The 19677-nt window shown below is 40.8% G+C and overlaps 1 protein-coding gene across 2 annotated transcripts in view; it reads right to left on the reverse strand.

Moving 5' to 3' along the window:
• Window positions 1-1576: 1576 nt before the first annotated feature.
• FIG4 (FIG4 phosphoinositide 5-phosphatase) overlaps window positions 1577-19677 on the reverse strand; it is a 744221-nt gene continuing 726120 nt past the window's right edge. Inside the window, exon 24 of one of the 2 annotated variants that reach the window (XM_073576032.1) lies at window positions 1577-1962. In XM_073576032.1, coding sequence (XP_073432133.1) covers window positions 1785-1962 — 178 coding nt within the window. In that variant the 3' untranslated portion in view covers window positions 1577-1784. The remainder of the gene's footprint in view (window positions 1963-19677) is intronic. The other variant, XM_073576033.1, reaches the window with a different exon arrangement.

The following is a 19677-nucleotide window of genomic DNA, read 5'->3' on the forward strand; positions in this document are numbered from 1 at the left end:
AGTTGCCCTTAGCAACCAATCAGATTCCACTTTTCATTCTTCATAGACTCTTTGGAAAATGAAAGGTGGAATCTGATTGGTTGCTAAGGTTAACTGAGTCAGTTTCACAGATCCAGTTTTCACAGATAAATCTCCCCCAAAATGGCCAATAATTTAAATACAGATCAAACAAAATGGATTTTAAAAGAGTATTGGAAATCTCAAAATGCTGAAACAGAGCAAATTGAGTTGAAACATTTGGTACTCAAGCCCCAAAGAGACAAACCATTTACCGCATTCGTGACAAATTCAATGCCACGGGCTCAATCCTTAATGCTCCAAAAACTGGTTGACCCAAAACAGCCTGTACAGAAAATAATAAACAACTTGTTGCTGAAACATTTGTTCAGAGTCCAAAAAAGTCCACCAGAAGAGTCTCTTTAGAGCTGGGAACATCACGAGCTTCCATCATGCGAACCCTGAAATCTATTGGGTGGAAAGCCACGTCTAATTCATGGTATACTGGATGATGATCCAGGCGGCTGCAATTTAGTGAGATTATGCTTAACGAAATTGAAGAAAATCCAGTAATTTTAGATAACATTATGTGGAGTGATGAAGCTTCTTTCAAATTATCTGGCCAAATTAACAGACATAATTGTATTTACTGGTATAATGAGAACATGCATTTAACATTAGAGCAACAACTAAATGAGCCTGGTGTCAATGTTTGGGGTGGTGTTTCAAGTTTTGGTGTTTTTGGACCTTTTTTTATGGAACAGTCACAGGAGATAAGTATCTCGAAATTCTAATGAATCAAGTTGTTCCCCAGTTACAGCAATAGGCTAATTCAAATGACCTTTTTTCCAACAAGATGAGGTCCCTCCACATTATTCAAGAGTAGTCCGCAAGTATCTTGATGAAACATTTCCTAATAAATGGATTGGCCAAAGAGGCCCACTTGATTGGCCGGCACGTTCACCAGACTTGACCCCAATGGACTTTTTCTTTTGGGGAGTACTCAAGGACAAAGTTTATAGTCGAAAACCAAAAAGTGTCAGTGATTTGAAAAATTACATAAGAGATGTATTTCAAGAAATTAATACCCAAAGAGACTTGTGCAAAAATGTTTGTCGAAGCGTAAGAGGCAGACTTCAAAGCTGTGCAAATTGTGATGGAAAACAGTTTGAGCACCTGCGTTGATAAAATTTAAGGGCTTTTGTATTATTGTTCAGAATAAAATTTAATTGTCAATGTTATGCTTGTGTTAGTAAATATAATTTTATAAATAAATCAAAATAAATGTTATTATTTTCTGTCCACCTTCTTTTGGACCACCCTGTATAATGTAAAAAAAGAACTTGTGGGTTCTTTTGTGACTTCTTTTACTAAGCATTTGCTTTGCTTTCTCCATAATATTAGCGCTATGACTGGCACGGTTGTGTAGAATGACACAATGGCAAATAAGGCATAAAGTTAAATATGAGCCAAGCAGCCATGTTGATAGTGTACTGTATATCACTATGTGCAAGTATTGTATATGTTACATATATAGGAAGATGCAATCAAAGACAAAAATAGGCAACTTCTCTATATATTCAACAGAACAAAATTAATTTATTATTTCATAAATAACAAATAACTTTTGATCAGATATGGCAGGTAAAGCAAATCCGTCAGCATAATACACCGCAATCATTAGGGTTGTCATCCCCTTATTTCTCCTTGCCTCTCAGGGTGGTAATTTGAATACATGTGTGAATGTATATATACATATGACAGCATATCAGGCTGACAATTCAGATTTACATATAGCGATTCCTTATATATTCTCTATAAGCGAACATGTCATCTTTCCCGAGGGGCTGCATGATGCCTCGTCCTGCTTGGATATGAGCATGAAAGATATCCACTGACTTCCTGTCGACCTTGGGTGGTGTCACTTCATATATGTTATCCTGGGAGAATGAAGAGATGCAGCTCCTGCAAAACAGAATGGCGTACGCAGGTTCAGGATGAAAAAGTACACTAACATTTCTGTATACTTCTTTCTACAAGGCTTTACAAGCTAGGTTACTCCAACTCTACGACCAGCATGGATAATTAAATATGTAATGAAATATGATAGTTGTCTGTGTTAAGCATATCTACATTTTGACATTCACTGCAGTAGTGATAATTAATTACATTCCAGTTGAATGCCGTGGAGAAATTTCCAGAGAAGACAATAGCAACAAATGATACATATAGCAAAGAAGTCTCCCCCATGGCTAAAACCGTCCTGGATGGTGACCTTGTTAGTGTGAAACGACCTTCGCCTTTTCCCTCTGTATCTTCTGTCCGGTAATCAATAAAGGACAGCGTTAGCCATGAGGTGAGGGGCACAGATTTTTCTTCAGGCTTTGGTGAATTTTCTTGGATCTGTTGATCACCACATGTGGTTGTGCTAAAGCTGGACTCACAATTTAAGCAGTGCAAAAGGCTCATTCACACGTCAGTATTTGGTCAGTATTTTGCATCAGTGTTTGTATGCCAAAGCCAGGAATGGAACTTACCAAGAAAAAAATATAATTGAAAGACTGATGTCTGTTCTTTGTTTTGGAAACACTCCTGGTTTTAGCATACAAATACTGATCAAAAATACTGATGTGTGAAAGAGGCCTAAGAAGCATGTATACCCAACTCCTACATACTGCAAACCTGCTTTAGGGTGTCGATTCATTTATTTTTAAATTATACCATATTTTATATTACTTAGGCTGGTTTCACACTTGCGTTTTTTTTTGCGCTGCGTTTTTGCGCATACATGGGCATGCGTTTTCCCCCTATATTTAACATGGGTGCGCATTGTCGTGCGTTTGTACGCGTTTGTATGCGCATGCGTTTTTTTGTAGTGTGCGCCCGGCGCACAAAATGCATCCTGTTGCATTTTTTGTGCGTCCGACCTGTCTCAAAAAACACATGCGCACGGAATTCACTCAAAAACACATTAAAGTCTATGGGAGCGCTGATGTGCGCATGGTCATGTGCACGTCAGCGTTTAAAAACGCATGCTTTTTTTGTAAAAACCATGCGCAAAAAAACAAGAAAACGCATTAAAAACGCATAATGCGGTTTTTATGCGTGTTTGCACTGCGCACGCAGCGCGAAAAAATGCAAGCGTGAAAGTAGCCTTATAGTTGAAATTTTTGGCATACACAGTGTTAATATTTTAGGTAGGTAAACTGAACGATGGCCAAGAAACCCAAAAGGAAGCATCCAGTTCTTAAACTATCTAAAGATAAATATAATTCTATAATTGGCTTAACTTAAAGGGCTATTACCGTCTTGTACTTTTGCGGTATAGCCATAATGAAGCCTGTTCGCAAGATCGATAGGCGTCTCATTGGAACCTATCATACATAAAGGCTTTTACACCAGGAAGATGACGTAGATGGCAGCAATTTTTTGTACAATGCAAGGCTGCTGAAAAATGAATAGGCTGACAAAGTGAATAGAGCTGGAGCGGAGTGACCCCGCCTGTAAAATTCATGATGAGTGGCGGTGTTCCTTATGCCACAAACCATACTCTAGCCTCTGACAGAGAGAAAGATTTGTGGCGAGGCAGACAAGAAGGCAAACGCCGCTTCACACTTGCCTGATTAAAAATCATGAGCCTCTCAAAGGGAATCTGTCAGCAGGTTTTTGCTATGTAATCTGAGGATAGCATGATGTTGGGGCTGAGATACAGATGTGCCACTTATTAGGCTGTGTGCTGTTATTTCCAGACTTTAAATGTTTTATTACCAGGAGATTATCACTGCCCAGACTAGCTCCCCTTTGCCAAGTGATTCAATCATGCCCCCTCCGGTGATAAGCAGCTTACTGTGAATAGACAATGTACACAGAAATCTGTGGTCTGGGCAGGGTTAGCTTTCTGAGCTCTGCTATATCTTAAAAATCTGGTTGTGTCACAACTATTGCACCCAGTAAACTAAGTGATACATCACTGGAATTGGTGTCTCTCTTCCTACATTATGCTGCTCTCAGGTACCAAAAACCTGGTGCCAATTTCCCTTTAATAAATCAGACTTGCACTCTACCCCATTCTCATGAAGATCGGCATGATAAATGCTTGTCTAGATAAATCAGGGTTTTAGGGTTTATTCTGTGGTTATGCCATAAATGTAGAACATGAGAATAAACATTCTGCCAGTATCCTGCTATGTATTCGGTAAACTCAGATTCTAAACCCGCGTCATACATTCCTGGGCGCCTTTCACCGTAGATAAATGGCAGATGGTGCCAATGGGTTGCATAAGGTATTTTTATTATCAGAGATTATGTCGAGTTTATGGTAGGTTAAACATAGATTTTTATAAACAAAGAAGATGTGATGCATCTTTTAACTGTTTTTCTCACAAAACATTCCATAAAATACTAATGAAAGCAGGAGAAAACAAAATACAGGCGCTGAATTATTAAAATGTACAAAACATACACCAGTATAAGCTGAACAGGAAGATGATATGTATGGAAATGTGGCAGCATTCCCATATTTCTGTATACTTTAGTACATTAATATCTGAACATTTACATAGGTTGGATTTTCTGATAAGTCCCAGCACAAAAGTTTAATCAGCAACCCCCATTTATTCAGTACAGCTCTGAAATCACAATCCAGATCCATTTGGCTGAAAACGATGAACTAACTCTTTAATATTCATATATAGTATTAATGGCACTGCTCTTTCTAAAATGTAATTTTCGTTGTAATGGCAGGAAGCTTTCATTTACCGTAATATCAGGTAGCCTAATAGCAAAGCTAAGTGACTAAAAGTATAATTCCATACACTGGTGAAAGGAAATCATGTAATCCTGTTGAAATTTTGCTTAACACAAAAGAAAATATGGTTTTGTTTTGATTTTTAAATACATGTTGTACTATATATACACAACATAAAAATGGAACTTTAGTGCTTGCAGATAAAATATAATCTACCAAACAGTAATAAGAAGGTAGAAGAGCAAACTTATACATTAGCTTTCTGCACAATCATTTCCTCCTAAAGTGAATTCAACCATTTTTCTGCTCCTACCTTAGCGCAAATGCATTGAAACACACACGCAAACCCTAAAAAGACTACATAAGAGGCACTACATATCAACATAGGTCAAAGACACTTGCAGTATTGCTTAGTCTTGAATTGAAGTCTATTGGTGGAAAATGCCGCAACCGCAAATTCACTCTTTACCATTACCAAAACAAACACTCCTAAAGCATGCTGTGTTTTCCCAAAACACAAGGGTTAGAAATGGCAACTTCCAGTTCACATTAAAACTTTTTTTGCCGACCAAATCACCAATACTGGAGAGAATCTAGTCTCAAACCCCGCCAGCTTAACCATTGCTTACAACACAAGCCATTTCCCTATATCAGTGATGGCGAACCGTTTAGAGACCGAGTGCCCAAACTGCAACCCAAAACCCACTTACTTTTTGCAAACTGCCCTGAATACTGAGGTTTTAGATTAGAAAGACAACTTAGCGCACTATAGAGTACATTAGCGCACTATAGAGTCAAAATCAAAGAGCTTGTAAGCGCAGCACAGCACTCCAAACCCTAGATACTAGCCATATGCAAATTGCCTCTTCAGAAAGAAAGAGGACTTTTACTCTACAGCGCCACCTATTGGTAGTAGCGATCCTACAAGTCACAACCAACCCTTTAACGAGTCTTGTAGTATGACTTAGGATACAAGCCAAATCAGAATCTCAATTTTAGATACTAGCCACAAACTGTAGTGAAGGTCTGTTCTTGAGAATGAAGAGGATTTTTTATCAAAAGTAAAATTGCAAAGTTGTTTGTTTTTACAACCTCTTTGCAATTGTAACCCTTTATCATGATGAGAACAAACCCTTTAAGGCAGGGAATACTAAGAGGGACAAAGTTAAAAGCTTGCAGAAAGTTGCAGGCCAATCTTGATATTTGTTAAGAAAATGTCTATAATTGAGGAAGTTTTTCCTTATCAAATAAAATGGTTAACTTTTGGAATTATAGTAGAATAATATAATATGTTATGGAAGAACAGTAAAACTCATATGGCCCAATGGCCTATTTTAAATATGTAATAACAAAGAATAAAAAAAAAACCTTGAATAAAACAAATAAAGTATGATGCAAACAAAAGTGCTTCCAAACACAGTATGATACCCCCACAGTGAACTCCTCCATATGCACAGTATGATGACCCTCATGTACCCCCCTTCCTCAGTTCCCCCAAAGAATGGTGACCCCATCACAGTATGATTCTCCAACTGTAATCACCACACAGCCCTCCATACAAAATAGTAACATAGTTTTGAAGGCTGAAGGAAGACCTTATGTCCATCTAGTTCAGCCTATTTTTAGTGCAGCTGTTCTGCATTGTTGATCCTAGGGAAGGCAAAAAACCCACAGAGTAGAAGCCAATTTTCTCCATAGGGAAACAAATTCCTTCCCCTAAGCTGGGTCAACCATCTACCTATAATATTCTGTTATTCGTAACCTTCTATACTGTTACAAGAAAAGCATCCATTCCTTTCTTAAATTCATTCAGTGAGTTGGCCATCACCACTTCCTCAGGAAGAGAATTCCAGAGCCTCACTGCTCTTACCGTGAAGAACCCTCTTCTATGCTGGTGGAGAAATTGTCTTTCCTCCAAACGAAGAGAATGCCCCCTTGTTCTTGTCACAGTCCTTGGTACAAACAGTTCATTGGAGAGATCTCTGTATTGCCCTCTGATATACTTGTACATATATATTAGGTATCCCCTAAGTCTTCTCTTTTCTAGAGTAAATAGACCTAATTTTGATAACCTTTCTGGGTATTGTAGTGAACCAACTCCATTTATCATTTTAGTAGCCCGCCTTTGAACCCTTTCAAGTTCAGTAATGTCTTTCTTGAGCACCGGCGTCCAAAATTGCACACAATACTCCAAGTGTGGTATGACGAGTGATTTGTACAGAGGGAGAATTATGTTTTCATCTCGTGTCCCCAGACCTCTTTTAATGCATCCCATGACCCTATTTGCTTTGGTGGCAGCTGCCTGACACTGGGCACTCCAATTTAGCTTCTTATTGACTAAGATGCCTAAGTCTTTTTCCATGTCTGATTTCCCCAGCAGTTTCCCATTTAGTAAGTAATTGTAGCATGTTTCTCCTTCCAATGTGCATAACCTTACACTTATCTGTGTTAAACCTCATTTCAGCCCAATTCTCCAATAACTTCCACATAAAGTCCTCCATACAGTACAATGGCTTCACATAGATTTCCATAAAGTATAATGGCTCCACATAGTCCTCCATACAGTGTAATGGCCTCCACATAGTCTTGCATAAAGTGTAATGGGCCCCACATAGTGTTCCATGCAGTATAATGGCCCCACACAATGCTCCATACTATAAAATGACTCCACAGTGTTTCATACTGTATAATGTGCTCACATAGTGCTCCATACAGTATAATGGCCTCATATTTAAAAAAAATACTTTATATACTCATGTATAAGCCGAGGCACCTAATTTTGACATGAAAAACTTATTGACTCGAGTATAAGCCGGGTAAGCATTGTCCCCTAATTCCTATTCTGGTATGCATGGTTCCTCATCCCCATCCTTGTCTGCATGGCTCCTTATCCCCATTCCTGTCTGCATGCTCCTTAACCCCATAATTGTCTGCATGACTCCTTATCCCTGTCCTGGTATGCATGGCTTCTCATCCCTATCCTTGTATGTATGGTTCCTCATCCACATTCTGGCATGCTGGCTCCTCATCCTTATCCTTGTATTCATTGCTCCTCATCCTTATCGTTGCATGCATGGCTCTTTATCCCCATCCTTGTCTACTTGACTCCTTATCCCTATCCATGCATGCTTGGTTCCTCATCCCCATCCTTGTCTGTATGGCTCCTTATCCCCATCCCTGTCTGCATGGCTCCTCATCCCTGTCCTGGTATGCATGGTTCCTTATCACCATCCTTGCATGCATGGTTCCTCATCCCTATTCTTGTATGTATGGCCCCCATGAGAAAAGCATTAAATAAAACATCCTATTTACCGTCCCTGCGCGCCTTAGCATCTTGTTCCTGTGGCATTATCTGCGGCTGAGCAATCACTTGTCCCCGCTCATTAAGGTAATGAACATTTACCTCTCTCCACGCCTATGGGAGTGGAGAGATGTGAATATTTATTGTCTTAATGAGCGGGCAACCCTGATAGCCAGGCAGCTGCTGGAAGCTGGTGGCTGCAACTGTACGTGCTATAAGAGAAATGAATATTCACTGCCAGTGCAGTGAATATTCATTTCTCTTTAACAGCAGGCACAGGAGTTGGCCACAGCAACTGGCTCCTGCCTCCTGTGACCCGCTGCTCCCCCTCCCCCACCATCTTCTAGTCCTGAGGAGATGACGCGCGTACCCACCGGGAGGGCTCTGCGTGCCCCCTCTTGCACGTGTGCCATAGGTTTGCCGCTACTGCCCTATATATTGGTCTACAACCATGTTCAGCCTAACCAGGATTATTTTCATACCATGATTTTCAAGCTAGAGATGCCGCACCATCACAGCTTTGATGAAATCTGTATATAAATTAAGCAATGTTCAGCAAATCCAACACCTGAAAAAAAGAGGTTATGTTTTGCATCTTCATCAAATTTCATGAGCTGGCCTTGGTGACAGGCTCTGGCATTGAGTTCTCGCAACTTTCTGGCAACTTCCCAGGTTTCATTATAGAAACTGTGGGTAAGTTTACACTTCTTGGTCATAGACAATTTAAAGGAAATCTGTGGTATTGAAAATACAGTCCAATCTGCAGGCAACATGTTATAGAGAAAGGGAAGCTGAGCAGATTGATTTATAGGTTTGTAGGAACGGATTCAGCATAACCTGTGTTTTATTTGTTCTAAGCTTTTCAGTCAAGTAGGCGGTCTTTTTAACCCCTTACCTACAAAGGACGTAATATTCCGTCCATGTGACCCTGGACCTAACTACCATGGACGGAATATTACGTCCCAGCGATCAGCGGCGCCCACGTGGTGAGCGCCGCTGATCGCGGCCGGGTGTCAGCTAATTATCATAGCTGACACCCGGCACAATGTGTCAGGGGCGGTCACGGACCACCCCCGACACGTTAACCCCTTGCACACCGCGATCAAACGCGATCGCGGTGTACCGGGGGTTAAAGGGAAGCATCGGCAGGGAGGGGGCTCCCTCCGTGCTTCCCTGAGCCCCCCACGGCAGCGCAATGTGCAGCGCTGCTGCGGGGGGCTCTTTCCCTACAGGCACCCGGATCCAAGATGGCGACGGGGGCCTGCAGGGAGCTGACTTCCTCACTGCCTGCAAAGCGCAGGCATGAGGAAGTCTGCAGCAATGCCTGTGACAGATCGCTGATCTGTCACAGTGATCTGTGATGTGACAGATCAGCGATCTGTCACAGGACAGTGATGTCCCACCTGGGACAAGGTAATAAAGTAAAAAAAAAAAAAAAAAAAGTGTTAAAAATAATTAAAAAAAAATCGCTAAATAAATTAGTAAAAAAAAATATTCCCCAATAAATCCATTTTTTCAAAATAAAAAAAAACAAAAACAATAAAAGTACACATATTTGGTATCGCCATGTCCGTAATGACCTGCCCTATAAAACTGTCCCATTAGTTAACCCCTTTAGCGAACCCCTTAAAAAATAAAAATAAAAAACGAAGCAAAAAATAATGATTTATTATCATACCACCGAACAAAAAGTGCAATAACGCGCGATCAAAAAGACGCATATAAATATCCATGGTACCGCTGAAAACGTCATCTTATCCCGCAAAAAACGAGCCGCCATACAGCATCATCCGCAAAAAAATAAAAAAGTTACAGCTCGCAGAATAAAGCGATGCAAAAATAATTATTTTTTATATAAAATTGTTTTCATTGCAAAAAACCGACAAAACATAAAAAAACGACCTAAATGAGGTATCGCTGTAACCATACTGACCCGAAGAATAAAAACGCTTTATCAATTTTACCGCACGCGGAACGGTGTAAACGCACCCCCCAAAAGAAATTCATGAAACGCTGGTTTTTGTTCATTCTGCGTCCCAAAAATCGGATTAAAAAGCGATCAAAAAATGTCACGTGCCCGAAAATGGTACCAATAAAAACGTCAACTCGTCCCGCAAAAAATAAGACCTCACATGACTCGGTGGGTCAAAATACGGAAAAATTATAGCTCACAATATGTGGTGATGCAAAAACTATTTTTACAATAAAAAGCGTCTTTTAGCGTGCGACAGCCGCCAAACATAAAAACCGCGATAAATCGTAAATCAAACCCCCGGTTATCACCCCCTTAGTTAGGGAAAAATAATAAAACTAAAAGAAAATGTATTTATTTCCATTTTCCCGCTAGGGTTAGGGTTAGGGTAGGGTTAGGGTTAGGGCTAGGGTTAGGGCTAGGGTTAGGGCTAGAGTTAGGGCTAGGGCTCAGATTAGGGTTAGGGGTGTGTTGAGGTTAGGGTTGGAGTTATAATTGGGGGGTTTCCACTGTTTGGGCACATCAGGTGCTCTCCAAAGGCAACATGGCGTCTGATCTCAATTCCAGCCAATTCTGCGTTGAAAAAGTCAAATGGTGCTCCTTCCCTTCCAAGCTCTGCCATGCGCCCAAACAGTGTTTTACCCCCACATGTAGAGTATCAGCCTACTCAGGACAAATTACAAAACAACTTTTGGGGTCCAATTTCTCCTGTTACCCTTAGGAAAATAAAAAATTGGGGGCAAAAATATAATTTTGAGGAAAAAAATGTTTTTTTTATTTTCACGCCCAGGCGTTATAAACTTCTGTGAAGCACTTGGGGGTTCAAAGTGCTCTCCACACATCTAGATAAGCGCCGCGGGGGGTCTAGTTTCCAAAATGGGGACACTTGTGGGGAGTTTCAATAGTTTAGGTACATCAGGGGCTCACCAAACGCACATGACACCCGCAGACCAATCCATCAAAGTCTGCATTCCAAAACGTCACTACTTCCCTTCCGAGCCCCGACGTGTGCCCATACAGTAGTTTTCTCCCACATATGAGGTATCAGCGTACTCAGGACAAATTGGACAACAACTTTTGGGGTCCAATTTCTCCTGTTACCCTTGGGAAAATAAAAAATTGGGGACTAATTGATCATGTTTGTGGAAAAAATACGATTTTTTTATTTTCATGCCTGGGCATTATAAACTTCTGTGAAGCCCTTGGGGGTTCAAAGTGCTCACCACACATCTAGATAAGTTCCTCAGGGGGTCTAGTTTCCAAAATGGGATCATTTGTGTGGGGTTTCCACTGTTTAGGTACATTAGGGGCTCTCCAAAGGCAACATGACACCCACAGACCATTCCATCAAAGTCTGCATTCCAAAACGTCACTACTTCCCTTCCGAGCCCCGACGTGTCCCCATACAGTAGTTTTCTCCCACATATGGGGTGTCAGCGTACTCAGGACAAATTGGACAGCAACTTTTGGGGTCCAATTTCTCCTGTTAGCCTTGGGAAAATAAAAAAATGGGGACTAAAAGATGATGTTTGTGGAAAAAATACGATTTTTTTATTTTCACGCCCGGACGTTATAAACTTCAGTGAAGCACTGGGGGGTTCAAAGTGCTCACCACACATCTAGATAAGTTCCTTGGGGGGTCTAGTTTCCAAAATGGTGTCATTTGTGGGGGGTTTCCACTGTTTTGGTACATCAGGGGTTTTCCAATCGCGACATGGTGTCCGATCTCAATTCTAGCCAAAAACGTCAAATGGCACTGCTTCCCTTCCGAGCTCTGCTATGCGCCCAAATAGTCATTTACACCCCCATATGGGGTATCAGCGTACTCAGGACAAATTGCACAATAACTTTTAGGGTCCTGTTACCCTTGGAAAAATAAAAATTGGGGGTGAAAAGATCATTTTTGTGGAAAAAATATGATTTTTTAATTATACCGCTGTACGTTATAAACTTCTGTGAAGCCCTTGTGGGTTCAAAGTTCTCACCACATATCTAGATAAGTTCCTTGGGGGGTCTAGTTTCCAAAATGGGGTCACTTGGGGGGGTTTCCACTGTTTAGGTACATCAGGGGCTCTCCAAACGCGACATGGCGTCCAATCTGAATTCCAGCCAATTTTGCATTGAAAAAGTCAAACGGCGCTCCTTCCCTACTGAGGTCTGCCATGCGCCGACACAGTGGTTCCCCCCCACATATCAGGTATCAGCGTACTCAGGACAAATTGCACAATAACTTTTGCAGTCCAATTTCTCCTGTTACCCTTGGGAAAATAAAGAAAATTGAACCTGAAGTATTTTTTTTGTGAAAAAAAGTTAAATGTTCATTTTTTTTTTAATATTCAAAAAATTCCTGTGACGCACCTAAAGGGTTAATAAACTTCTTGAATGTGGTTTTAAGCACCTTAAGGGGTGCAGTTTTTAGAATGGTGTCACTTTTGGGTATTTTCTATCATATAGACCCCTCAAAGTGGCTTCAAATGTGAAGTGGTCCCTAAAAATAAAATGGTGTTGCAAAAATGAGAAATCGCTGGTCAATTTTTAACCCTTATAACTTCCTAACAAAAAAAAATTTTGGTTCCAAAATTGTGCTGATGTAAAGTAAACATGTGGGAAATGTTATGTATTAAGTTTTTTGTGTGCCGTATCGCTGTGATTTAAGGGCATAAAAATTCAAAGTTGGAAAATTGCGAAATTTTCAAAATTTTTGCCAAATTTCCGTTTTTTTCACAAATAAACGCAAGTTATTTGAATGCAATTTTACCACTAACATGAAGTACAATATGTCACGAGAAAACAATGTCAGAATCACCGGGATACATGGAAGCGTTCCAGAGTTATGACCTCATAAAGGTACAGTGGTCAGAATTGTAAAAATTGGCCCGGGAGTTAACGTGCAAACCACCCTTGGTAGTGAAGGGGTTAATTAGGACTGCCCACTTGACTAAGAAACCAAAATGTGCAGAGATTTAAATGGATGACACACACATTACACTAATCATTTCCCACAAACGTATATAGAAATCTGTTTAGCTACTTCTCAATAACATACGGCTGCACATTTTCAATGTGACAGATTGCCTTTAAAGGGTAATTCTCATGTTGTTAAATTGGTTTCTTCAGGTAAACAGTGTGAAAATAAGAACGTTTGTGCACGTTTGTGCTTTGGGGTGACGTGTGGGAATGTCTTTCCTTAGTTTCTCTGACTTAGAGCAGGAAGATAAGTCTCTGCCTACAGTCCCATCCTGGAACACGGGCATATCATTAGCTGAAAACTTCTAACACTGATTACACAAGAACGAGAGGGATTTTTTCACAGCACATATCAATTTAATCAGTGTAACAGCGCCATCCTGACAATGCCTGTAATTTACTTAGCAAAATCCTGCTGACAGGTTCACTTTAAAGTTCAAAATACACATTAGATAGCTGTTTGATGAAAGATCGTTCGCCCAACAGCTATTTCTCCTGACTTTCCCATACAAGGAACACTTGCCGAATGCTCTGGTGTCCTCTATGAGGGAGCCACTGCCAAACTATTTGATGTCAGCTTATTTTCCTGCTGAACAAAAGGATCAACCATTGAAATTTAACTTTTTATCCCTCTGACACCATACACATTAGATAGTTGGTCACCCTCTCCAAAAATAGCAGATTTAAATGATTTATTAAAAGTGCATGAGGACCTTAAGTCATAAGCGAATACCCTTCAGGCTCAATATGTACAGTGGCATGTAATAGTTTGGGCACCGCTTGCTCAAAATTACTGTTATTGTGAGCAGATAAGAAAGTTGAAGATAAAATGATCTCTAAAAGGCCTCAAGTTAAAGATGACACATTTCCTTCATATCTTAGGCTACTTTCACACATCCGGTGTGTGGGGTCCGGCGGCGTGCGGCAAAAAGCCGGGCCGCCGGATCCGGCCTGCAGCCGTGACACCGGATGTGTGTGCGGCGAGACGATACGGCTCGGACATTATTAAAGGAGCCACAGGACGAGGTGGACAGAGGCAGCCAATGAGACAGCTGCTGAAAGGGAGGTGAGGGGAGGAGAGGGGAGGGGAGGAGAGGGGAGGGGGGTAGAGAGAGAGAGACATGGGGGGTTAACACTTAGTGTCCAGGCAAGAGAATCTCTCTCTCTTGCCGGGCACTTGTGGGGTTAACCCCACAGAGAGATCTCTCTCTCTCACCCAGACACTGTGAGTGTTAACCCCACAAGTGCCCGGCGAGAGAGATCTCTCACAAGTGTCCAGGTGACAGAGAGAGATCTCTCTCTCGCCGGGCACTTGTGGGGTTAACATTCACAGAGTCCAGGTATGCGCTGTGGAAAAAGCCGTTCCGGCGCTGACAAAAAACGTTGCAGGGAACGTTTTTTGCAGATGCCGGACGGCTAATTTATGCCGTGTCCGGCAACAACCGGACACGACGCATAACCATCCGGCACGATGCGGCGCCCATGAAAGCTTATGGGACAAAACCGGATCCGGTGCTGGATCCGGTTATTAAAAATTTCGCCGCATCGTGCCGGATGACAAAATCCGGATGTGTGAAAGAGGCCTTAGGCAAAAAAACTATATGGTCTTTTTTATTTTAAAAATTACAAAAAGGAAAATGGGCTGATGCGAAAGTTTGGGCACCCCTGGAGATTTGTGAGCTCAGATAACTTTGACCAAGGTTTCAGACCTTAATTAGCCTCTTAGGATTAAGGCTTGTTCACTACCTCTGCTTGGAAAGGCCAGCTGATGCAAATTTCACAGCTTCATAAAACCCCAGCCTCCTCTAAGCTTGTCCCAAAAAACATCAACAATGGGTTCTTCTAAGCAGCTGCGTAGCACTCAGAAAATGAAAATGGTGGAGGTCCACAAAGCCGGAGGATGTCATAAGAAGATAGAAAAGTTTTCAAGTTGCCCTTTCCTCAGTTCAAAATGTAATTAAGAAATGGCAGTTAACAGGAACAGTGGAGGTCAAGATAAGGTCTGGAAGACCAAGCAAAATTTCAGTGAGAGCTGCTCAAAGGAATGTTGGAGAGGCAAATCAAAACCCTCACTTGACTGCAAAAAAAACCTTCAGAAATATTTAGCAGACTCCAGAGTTGTGGTGCATTGTTCTACTGTTCAAAACCACCTGCACAAATATGGCATTCATGGAAGAGTCATTAGAAGAAAACCTCTCCTGCGTCATCATAAAATTCAGTGTCAAATTCAGTGTCAAAATCCACAACAGAGTACCTCAAAAGGTGCAAGCAGAAGGTTTTACAATGTCACAGTCCCGTCATCTGAACATAATTGAAAATCTGTGACATCACAGTCAACATCATTGAAAATATGTCCCTAAACCTCAAAATAGCAACGCATGCAAGACGACCCAGGGATCTCACAGAACTGGAAACACTTTCCAAGGAAGAATGAATGAAAACAAGAACTGAAAGACTCTTGGCTGGCTACAAAAAGCGTTTACAAGCTATGATAATTTCAAAAAGTAGTACTGACCATGCAGGGTGCCCAAACTTGTGCATTGACCCATTTTTTTTTTTAATTTTTAAAGGTAAAAGGTGACAATATTTTTTTGTTGAAGAATACAAAGGAAATGTGTCATCTTTAACTTTAAGCCTTTAAGACATCATTTCGTCTTCAACTTGCCTAACTGTGCACAATAACGGTAATTTTGACCAGGGGTGGCCAAACTTTTACGTGCCACTGTATGCCTCTCATTTACTCAGTCTTGACTGAAAGTGTTGCCACTCTTTAAATTATTCCAGAAAACAATGTATTTCTTCCAGAAAATTATTGCAAAAACACGATTTGTTATACACGTTTATTTCCTTTGTGGGTTTTGGAACAACACAAAAAATCTGAGAAAAAATGGCAAAATGTCATACAAAATCCCAAGAATGGGTGGGACAAAATTGTTGGTACTCTCATCTTACTATTTGATTGCACACCCTTTGGAATAATTAATTGCAATCAATCGCTTCTTATAACCATCAACAAGCTTCTCACACCTCTCAACCGGAATTTGGGACCACTTTTTTTGCAAAGTTCTCCAGGTTCCTTATAAGTGAAGGGTGTCTTCTCCCAACAGCAATATTAATATCTTTACATAGCTGTTCAAATGGGATTTAGATCCAGACTCATTGCTGGCCACTTCAGAACTCTTTAGAGTTTAAGTTTTGTTTCCATCCATTTCCAGGTGCTTCTTGAAGTATGATTGCAGTCATTGTCCTGCTGGAAGACACTTGATCTACAGTATCTAGGAATGCAAAGCCAGCTTTGACACTGGGTACTACATTGCGACCCAAAATCCTTTAGTAATCTTTAGATTTCATTATGATGCCTTGCACACAGTCAAAGCACTCAGTGCCAGAGGCAGGAAGACAACTTGAAAACATCTCTGAATCTCCACCATTTGTCTGTAGGTGCGGTGTTCTTTTTTTTGTAGGCCTCATTTCATTTTCGATAAACAGTGGAATGATGTAATTTACCAAAAAGCTCTAACTTGGTCTCAGCTGTCCACAAGACGCTTTCTTCAAAGGATTTTGGCTTACTCATGTACATTTTGAGAAACTGCAGTCTAGGTTTTTTTTATGGGAAGCAGGGTAATCCGATTGCCACCTGATGAAGACGGAGGTTATCCGTTGAAACGTGTAGTGGAACTTAATAAAGAAGAAAACCTTTCAAGCTTCTCCCTTTCCTTTAAGGTCCCCTGCGATCGGGTTACCCTGCTTCCCATGTTTATATCCTCTCTAGAGGCACCTGACAGGAGCAGAATCGGATTACTATTACCAGCGCCGTGAGACCTGTCAGTCTGGCGCTCCATATATCTGTCTCACTCTGACTATTTCATGTAGCTTTTTTTATGTCTCTGTGTCAGCAGTGGGGTCTCCTTGATCTCCTGCCACAGTGATTCAAAAATTACAGATAGCGCTGACAATGATGCACCCTGAGCGTGCAGGACAGCTTCAATTTCTTTGAAACTTGATTGGGTCTGGTCTGCTTATCCACTATCCAGACTGTCCAGCGTTGCAACCTTTCATCAATTTTTCTATGCCTTCCACATTAGGGAGATTAGATACATTGACAGGGGTTGTAAACTTCTTGATTATGTTGTGTACCATGTACAAAGGAACATCAAGATTTCTGGAGATGGAATTGTAACCTTGAGATTGTTGATATTTTTCAACAGTTTTGGTTCTCAAGTACTTAAACAATCTTCTCTTTTTGTTCTCTATGCTTAGCATGGCACACACACACAATACAAATATTGAGTCAACTTCTCCCCTTTTTATCTGGTTTCAGCTGTAATTTTCCACAGGTGAACTTGAATCAGCATCACATGCTTGAAAAAGTTGTTTACTCTCAATTTTGGAAAGGTGCCAACAATTTTGTCCAGCCCATTTTGGGGGTTTTGTGTGAAATTATGTCCAATTTGGCTTTTTTTCCTATTTTGTTGTGTTGTTCCAATACACAGAAAGGAAATAAACATGTGCAATTGCGATAATTTTCTGTATATATTCAATTTAGTGCTTTGAAACACCCCTGTAAAGACATTGCCAACCGGTTCTGACATTTCCACTTAACGGTAAAATATTGACTATTCTGGTCCTTCCTAAATCTCCAATATACATAATTACAACATATCTTATTTCACATACAATCAAGATTTTGCTGATCTAATCCTCCACGAATAAAACTGGTGTCAGTGCACATGCCAGTCTAATATATCTACAACTGTACTGATTGTCTTACTCTATGTGGAGACACGGGAGGTTAGCGGGCACCAAGGTGCGATAGCCGAAGCTGCAAGGATCAGGTATCGTCTCACCGCAAGCCTCCCTATATTGTGGGCAAAACACTACTCAGACAACACAGGGTGAAGGTAAAACAGTATGGCAATGATTTATTGAACCACAAAACAGGCAGAGTACACGAATAACAGTCCCAGCACAGTACACAAGATGGTGCACATTACAGAATCTCACACTTCCACTAACTCGCTGGGATAGTGACAGCTGTTACTTCAGAGTTTCCAGGGTGGGCTACCCCACCTGTGGCATGACAGGTCTATTTAGATTCAAGGGACGGCTGACCTGAGGGTCACAATCTGGCTTCATCATCCTGGGTCCAATAACCCACCTGTTGCACGCACACAGAGAGGAGATAACAGTCCACTGAGGCACGAGGCCAGTTGACCCGAGGGTTACAAACTGGCTTCTCCATGGAGCCAGGCGACCAGTGGGTCCCAATCCTGGCTTTTTTAAACATATCCATGGCTCAGCAATGGTCAATGGAGCAGGTCTGTATTCTTCCAGTCGGGGCCGAAGTCCCCTAAACCGGCATCCTGTAGAATAATGAACCTGTGGCCCTCGGATTGAAGCCAAGATGTATTGGCTGCTGTCCTGTCTCTGGATGTCTTGCTGAATCTCTGTTTCTCGCTCTGTCTCATAGAGGCATAGCACCTCTTTTTTATCTTTAACAAGTGTTCTTCAATCCAGCATCACAGATAAGGGGAAGAATGGGGACATCCTAGTTGCAAGGTATGATTAAGTGATCTATTTGCATAGATTTTCTTCCTCTGTTTTAAAAATCAACAAACTATCTGGACTAGACAATGCCTAATTAGCACATCACCAAACTTCACTAGTCATCAAGGATAAGAGAACAATATGTTACATCAGATATCTACTTACAAGTCAATATTACAGGCTTACATAAGCAAAAGTCTGTTTTCTTGACCAATCAGAAAGAAAAACACATTCACCAGTCAGCATATAGATAATAGTCTATTCTTTCTGGCTTGCTAAAAGTAGTTGTCTGGTTAATTAAGATACAATACTGTGTCTCCACACTCTATAATTGTTATTCATTCTACTACAGTGAACAGTTTTTTTTTTCCAGTCTCCTGACAGAACTTTATTTACATCATCTATAATCACCTTTTAAATTACCTGCTGCTCTAATGCCAATACTCTAGTGCTTCCATTTAAGTCTTGGTCCTCTGCCAAGACCAGGGATTGGTTGCAGCGGTCACATGAGTATATAGGACCAGTGGTGCCAGAGCAAGGGTAAGAGGGAAAGATCTAATAGGCACATATTGGTTCTCTTGTTATTTTGTGCCATTCACTATTTCCTATTACCCAAACAATCCAGGACACACACAAGTACCCACACTGATGGGCTACTTAGGTATCATATTCCAAAGAGATCTCTTTTGTGCATACTAGTTACACATTCTATCAATGCTCCAGAATACTAAGAATTGTTGATTTGGGAAATAACATTAGAGTTAACATAAAACTTTATTTGCTTTTAAGTCTTTAAAGCTCTAACTAGACATACAGTGGGGCAAAAAAGTATTTAGTCAGTCAGCAATAGTGCAAGTTCCACCACTTAAAAAGATGAGAGGCGTCTGTAATTTACATCATAGGTAGACCTCAACTATGGGAGACAAACTGAGAAAAAAAAATCCAGAAAATCACATTGTCTGTTTTTTTTTCATTTTATTTGCATATTATGGTGGAAAATAAGTATTTGGTCAGAAACAAGCAATCAAGATTTCTGGCTCTCACAGACCTGTAACTTCTTCTTTAAGAGTCTCCTCTTTCCTCCACTCATTACCTGTAGTAATGGCACCTGTTTAAACTTGTTATCAGTATAAAAAGACACCTGTG

The sequence above is a fragment of the Dendrobates tinctorius genome, unplaced genomic scaffold (assembly GCF_039654945.1).
Source record: "Dendrobates tinctorius isolate UK_male_01 unplaced genomic scaffold, ASM3965494v1 ptg000046l, whole genome shotgun sequence".
Classification (NCBI taxonomy): Eukaryota; Metazoa; Chordata; class Amphibia; order Anura; family Dendrobatidae; genus Dendrobates; species Dendrobates tinctorius.